Source organism: Mastacembelus armatus, chromosome 16 (genome assembly GCF_900324485.2).
Source record: "Mastacembelus armatus chromosome 16, fMasArm1.2, whole genome shotgun sequence".
NCBI classification, from domain to species: Eukaryota; Metazoa; Chordata; class Actinopteri; order Synbranchiformes; family Mastacembelidae; genus Mastacembelus; species Mastacembelus armatus.
Genome location: NC_046648.1, coordinates 24460355 through 24467096, shown reverse-complemented (window position 1 = coordinate 24467096; position 6742 = coordinate 24460355). Strand labels below are relative to the sequence as shown.

Sequence of the window (6742 nt, the reverse complement as noted above, 5' to 3'; positions counted from 1 at the left end):
AACTTTGGTTTATGGCTTCATGTTCCTGCCCTCAGCTCTTCTTATTTTAAATATTAACAAAATACACAAAGCAAAGAAGTAAAATGACAGTAACTATCTCATCATACCTGTAGACCTTTATCAGAGCAGTGATTATGTTCACATTTATTTCTTTGCCTTGATTCCAGTTAGTTTGAAACGTTTCCCTGTTTATTTCTGTGTATTATCGATCATCTCTCCTTCATTTATCATTTATTGTTCAGCCTGATTTACACGCAGTCTTTTCCAAATCAAACCAGCTCCACAGACCTGCTCTGTCTCTGATTGGCTGACATTAAAACTCCACCCTCTGTTTTCCACCGTGGATCTGGTCTGACAGAGTCCAAAGCGTTTGGCAGCAGGACCGGATCAGACCAGGACTTCGGACAATGGGTGAGCTCATTTTATTCTGTCTCTGTGCAGCTCCACTCTGAGCTGCTTAAATCGCAGGTTTTTCTCATGGAGTCTGGTGGTGACCTCTGTCGTGTCGGGTCGTGCACCGTGGACCAGCTGAAACACACAAACACACAAGTTCAGATCCAGAAATGCAGCAAAAACTCTCAACAGCTGCACCTTCACCGGAAGTGAGTGTGCATTTGCTTTGTTGGACTTTTCTGTCCCCGCAGACACTGGCAGACTTCGTGTATCCAGACATGAACCTTGTACATCTTTACTTTCTGTTCTCGAGTTAACAAAATGGGTTTGTTGTTTTCCTGCACATGGGAAACCACCTGGAAATGTAATCGACACACAACAACTTTTACTGCAGCTTTTATTTTAGAGAAAACTAAACTTTAACCAGGATTTAAAGCTTAATCTGAGTTTCAGTGCAGCTCGGCTCAGTGGCTTTGCTGGGACCACTTTGAAGGTCTAACTTTATTAAATCATTTAGAGCACAGGTTTGGTTTTCTATAACTTGGTTAAAACATCATGGTCAACATTTTCCAGCTGCAGAAACTGTTTCAGATCTGTGAGACATGGAGTCTCTGCTGGTCAGACAGGAAGCTACAGAGTTAAATCTGCTGGATCATAAAGACTTAAGTACAGAACCAAAACTGAAGACTAGTCCGTATATAAATACATCATCAAACTATATAAATACATCAAGTCACACTGACACAGAAGCTTCAGGAAGTAGTCACCTCCTGCACTTTACTGGGATGTGGACTCAGTCTGACTCAGCAACCTGTGATGCTGCAGGGAAAATAAGAAAACACTGAATTTATTGAAAGTGAAATTAAATTCTCACTACAAAAGTCTGCAGACCAGGATCTTCCTCCACACACGTTTTCCTGGGACCACTCAGCTTTAAAACTTTACCACCTAGTCCTGATCTAGGTCTCAGCACAATCTGATCACAGAGTCTACAGAGAGTTCCTGGACTTGAGGTCCTGGTTTCTGTCCTGATCTGCAGTGTGAACTGAGGGACCTTGTATATACAGGTGTGTCTTTGTAAACTAGACACACCTAGTGTCTAGTGTCTAGACCAGTCTGTTCCAGGTGGACTCCAGTTCTCCCAGGAAAATGAAAGCAAACAGGAACCAGAGTTTTACAAAGGATGGATTTCAGTTTCTTTTTTAATATAAATGATTTTTTCACCCATCAGTTTCGTTTCTAAACAGGCCTGTGTGAATTAGCAAAAACCTGTTTAACCTTATTTATTTTCATCTAAATTTAAATTCCACTCTGAGCTGAAGGAGCAGGAGTAAAAACTCAGGTTAGCTTTGTGGGGGGCATCTAAATGTGAAGAGCAGCTGGCTCTCCGAGTGTTAACACCTGCTCTGTGGACAGAGACCCAGTCCACCTGGAGCAGCTGCTCAGCAGGTTGTGGTGTTTGTTTAAGCTTCTGTAATTACAGGCCTGTTTCAGTCAGACCCCTGTTCACTCCTGGGTATCACTGATAATTGAAGTCGCTAATAAAACACCTCCTGTGGAGATCTGCGGGACTTTTTCCCGGTAATTCATCAGTGTGAGAAATAAAAGGTGACCTGAGGACAGAGGAGCTGCTGCTTGATTTGTTTCCTGACGGTGCTAAAACCTCAGGTCCAGCTGCAGTTTTGGAAGTTTTGCAGTTTTGCAGAACCCAGGACTAAACTCCGATGTCTCTGACCTGTTGTTGTGTTTTCTCAGCCAGCTGTTCAGGATGTGGACCAGGATATCGCAGCCCGCTGGATGCCATGAAGGGTGAGGCATGTGTTACTGCTCTTTAGTCCTGCTCAGGACTTTGGACTTGAATCTAAATTCTGATTCTGTTGTTTTGGCGGTTGAAGGCCCTCGGGAGGAGATTGTGTACCTGCCCTGCATCTACCGCAACACGGGCATCCAGAAACCCGACTACCTGGCTACTGTCGATGTGGATCCAAAATCCCCCACCTACTGCCAGGTAGACCCGGTTGTCCAGCAGATCCTGAACCAGCTGGGTCACATCTTCTTCTGCTCCAGTTAACTGTGTTGCAGTCTGCATTAAAGAATGAAGCTGGTTGATATTTAACTTGTCTCTGCTCTTACGTCAGAGTTTTCCTGCCGCAGTTTCACTTCTTCCTCTTCTGCTTTTTGCTTCTTGTTTTTACCGTTTTGACCTCAGCGTAATGTGAGTGGATCCAGAAAATAGCAAAAACCTCACAGTCCTTTTCCTTTAAATCAGTGGAGTACATATATATTCTAGTGTAAGTGAACGCAGCCTGAAGACAATGACAACTGTCCTTTGACCCTGTGACCTCCACGCTGTCAGGTGATCCACCGGCTGCCGATGCCGAACCTTCGTGATGAGCTGCATCACTCTGGCTGGAACACCTGCAGCAGCTGCTTCGGAGACACCTCCAAGAAGCGAAACCGTCTGATTCTGCCGTCGCTCATCTCCTCCAGAGTCTACGTGGTTGACGTGGGGACGAACCCCAGAGCGCCAGAGATACACAAGGTACAAGCCTCGGGGCTTCCTACTGCTTTAATGGGAAACACTTTGCAGTCCAGATAGAAATCTCTTTGGGTCCAGATCTGGACTTGAGTGGAGATACTATGGGGAAGAAAAAGAGTTGTCACTGAATTGATCCTAAACAAAACCAGAATCAGAAAGTGAACCAGTGTAAACAGCTGGATGTTTGATCAGGTTTCTGTAAACTCAGATCAATGAGACCAGAACAAAACCAAACTCTGCTTCTTTCTCCGATTGATTTAGTTTGTTTTTTCTCCCTCAACCAGAATAACTGAAGGAAAAATCCAGATTCACTTGAGACACAAACCTTCGCCCCAGGGCCCCAGAGCCTCAGGGGCCATGAAAGCCCCAGGTTCATTAGTTCAGGCTGATGTGATTAATTGCTAATTTGTTTGCTAGTGTGCACCCCTACAGCACAACATGGAGTGAAATGTAAGGACCTTGAGAGGAGGCTCCTGTTGTCTTACCGCATCTTCAAGTCTGGTCTTGTTAAGGGGCCCAGGGTGCAGAGAGAGCTGGGGCCCTGAGTAATCCCTTCTGATTTCTGACAGAGAGAAAGTAAATTGAGAAACACATCAGAGTAGCACAGTCTGTTGTCCTGAGGAGGATGACGATGATGAAGGTTCTTCTGGAGTTTAGACCACATGGTAAACACAGTCCCAACAGTTCTTCAGAAGTCGTGTAGGTTCTAGTACATAACACAAGGTTGTTGATTATAGTAAGGTAAGGCAGTAATTACATCAGGGTTCTAGCTACATTCCTGTTCCAGTTAGATTCCACTTCAGGAAAAGCAGCAAAAAATGGATGGATGATTTTACTGGACAGCACTTTGCAGTTTTTGTTTTGCTCCTTAAATAAAATCCTCCTTTTTTAACTAGGCTCCTGTGATAAGTGTGAAAATGACAAATGAAAGTTACAGAGTTGTGTTTTGATTGTGGTTTCTTGTCTTCAGACAGTGGAACCTGTGGATCTTTACTGGAAGTGCGGCCTGGCAAACCCTCACACTTCCCACTGTCTGGGCAGTGGTCAGATCATGATCAGCTGCTTGGGAGACCCAACTGGCAATGGCAAGGGTAAGTCCTTCAGAAGACTGGATCACAAATCCTCAGACACACCTGCTCATAAGGAAAAGTGTGAGAGTGCCCAGGGAGCAGTCTGGAATTTTGTAAAAACCCACTGAGTACCCAGAGTTTAAGCCGCTCCTGATCTGCCGTAGCAGCCTCTAGTGGACCGTTTCGGTGTTACACCTGTTGTTCTCCTTTCAGGAGGGTTCATATTGCTGGATGGTGAGACGTTTGAGGTGGTCGGTAATTGGGAGCACCCCGGTGAAGCGGCACCTTTTGGATATGACTTCTGGTACCAACCTCGACACAACGTGATGATCAGCACCGAATGGGGTGCACCTAAAGCTCTGGCTGATGGATTTAATCCAGCCCACCTCAAAGAAGGTGACTCAAGAAGAACCATATTTTTCATAGGGCTTTGGTTTTCCCTTCAGTCCTTTACTGACATTAGTTGGTGTGGATTCTCTTCCCAGTCTGTAGTACCAGATCCAGTAAGAGTCCTTCAGTAAGTCAGGGCTCTATGTCATGTTCAGATAAGACAGGAAGGTTACCCTAAAACCTGACGGCTACTTGAGAGGTGCTCTGTGGGAAACATTTTGAGAATCAGCCATCACCACCAGCAGTACCATCAGGTTCTAAATCACATCAAACAGGACTGAATTTCATATTTCAGTAAAATTCCAGTTATTATTATTATTAATGTAGCAGGATTTAAGATTAATCTTTGGTTCTGGACTATGGTCTGAGTCTTTTGTCAGTACTGCAGGCATAAAGATGCACCAATGTTAACAACTTTCATTCTGCTCAAGAAGTGTCAGAAAAATGTCAGAGTCCTTGTTCGTGGCTCATCATGGTTGGTTATCCAGGGCACTATGGGAGATCCCTCCACGTTTGGGACTGGACCACCCACAGGAAGCTGCAGACGATTGATTTGGGTGAAGAGGGCGCTATTCCTCTGGAGGTTCGATTCCTCCATGACCCCAGTGCCACTGAGGGATATGTGGGATGTGCTCTGCAAGGAACTGTCTTCAGATTCTACAGAACCGAAGTCAGTACCACAGGGTTCTGTAACCTAGTAAGACTAGGTCCTGATCCCTGTTAGACATTAGTCACTACCACGAGGTTCTATTTCTTGGTTCCAGCAGGTTCACAGAGTTCCAGATCCCAGAAAGAGTCATGTTTTATTTTAGCATCTAGGTAAGGCTCCAGTCACCATGGGGTTTTTAGATCGCAAGTAGAATATGGTAGCTAAACTTAAGTCGTTATATTCCTGGGGTTTACTCCGTCAAAAAGGGGGGCTACAGCCTTAAACCAGAGACCGGAAGGATCAGCTACCTGCCTGGTTTTGTTTTTTGATCAGTTTCTGTGTCTTCAGAAAGGTGACTGGGCTGCAGAGAAGGTGATCGGTGTTCCCAGTAAGAAGGTTGAGGGATGGATGCTGCCTGAGATGTCCGGTGAGTCTGGGCTCTGGTCTGAGTTCTTGTCTTGCTGTGGTTTAGGGACTGGTTTACAGTTTGACTAGATACCTGTCTGTCTGACTGACTACCTGTCTGTGCAGGTCTGATCACAGACATCCTGATTTCCCTGGACGATCGTTTTCTCTACTTCAGTAATTGGCTGCACGGTGACATCAGACAGTACGACATCACGGACAGGAGGAAGCCCAAGATGGTCGGACAGGTGAGCTCACACCTGTCCAGATATAATGTTGAAGAGGTAAAAAGAGCGAGACAGCTGATCTATGTGTCTGCTCCAGGTGTTTCTGGGGGGAAGTATTGTCAGTGATGGACCAGTGAAAGTGCTGCAGGACCCTGAGAACCAGCCACAACCACCCCCACGCGTCATCAAGGTACCACAGACAGGACATTGTGAAACAGGATGGACCTGTCTGTTTTTTGTCCCCTGCTCACTGTATTGATTATTCATTGATCCCACCTGTCTGTCTGTCAGGGGAGGCGTGTCTATGGAGGTCCTCAGATGTTACAGTTGAGTTTGGATGGTCGGAGACTTTATGTGACAACTTCTCTGTTCAGCAGCTGGGACAAGCAGTTCTACCCCGACATGGTCAAGTACGCACACTACTCACACTACTGTAGTATGATGGTATTATTACTGTATTACTGCCAAACCAAAGTACACACATTGTCATGATAACGTAGTATTTTTGAAAGTGGCCAGAAGTATGTGGACGAGCTGACCATAGATGATTGTTTACTGCAGCATTAACACTTCCCTTCACTGTCCACATAGTTTTGCCTCTGGTGGATTTTAGCCAGCTGAACTCAGACCTGTTACAAACCTTATCTTCTGTCCTGTCTCTGTTCAGAGAGGGTTCACTGATGATGCAGATCGATGTGAACACTATAAGCGGAGGTCTGGCCCTGAACGAGAACTTCCTGGTGGACTTTGGTAAGGAACCAGACGGTCCAGTTCTCGCCCATGAGGTGAGATATCCAGGAGGAGACTGTACGTCTGATATCTGGCTGTGAATACGTCAGACAGGCTGCTCCCCCTCTCAGAAGACTTTTGTCACATCGATAATCCACTTTATCATTTTTTGTCTTGTTCAGTGTCTCACTTCCAGCCTGAGAATGTTTATCTCCAATCATTAGTCTCACCAAATCAGTCTCACCTGCCGCTCTTCTGGAGCATAAACACACCTAATCTTTAAATAAAGCTCAAATCAGCCAATCATCTGTCTGTGTTTTTATTTAATGCCAGGAAACAT

At 45.3% G+C, this 6742-nt stretch overlaps 1 protein-coding gene across 1 annotated transcript; it reads left to right on the top strand.

Moving 5' to 3' along the window:
- The first annotated feature begins 271 nt into the window (after positions 1–271).
- Positions 272–6705, top strand: selenbp1 (selenium binding protein 1). The gene is made up of 12 exons (XM_026317253.2): positions 272–411; positions 2149–2202; positions 2289–2401; positions 2750–2935; positions 3903–4023; positions 4216–4398; positions 4881–5062; positions 5390–5468; positions 5573–5694; positions 5771–5863; positions 5965–6083; positions 6341–6705. Exons 1-12 carry the CDS (start codon positions 408–410, stop codon positions 6501–6503), a joined length of 1419 nt encoding a protein of 472 aa, XP_026173038.1. The 5' UTR covers positions 272–407; the 3' UTR covers positions 6504–6705.
- Positions 6706–6742: the final 37 nt, after the last annotated feature.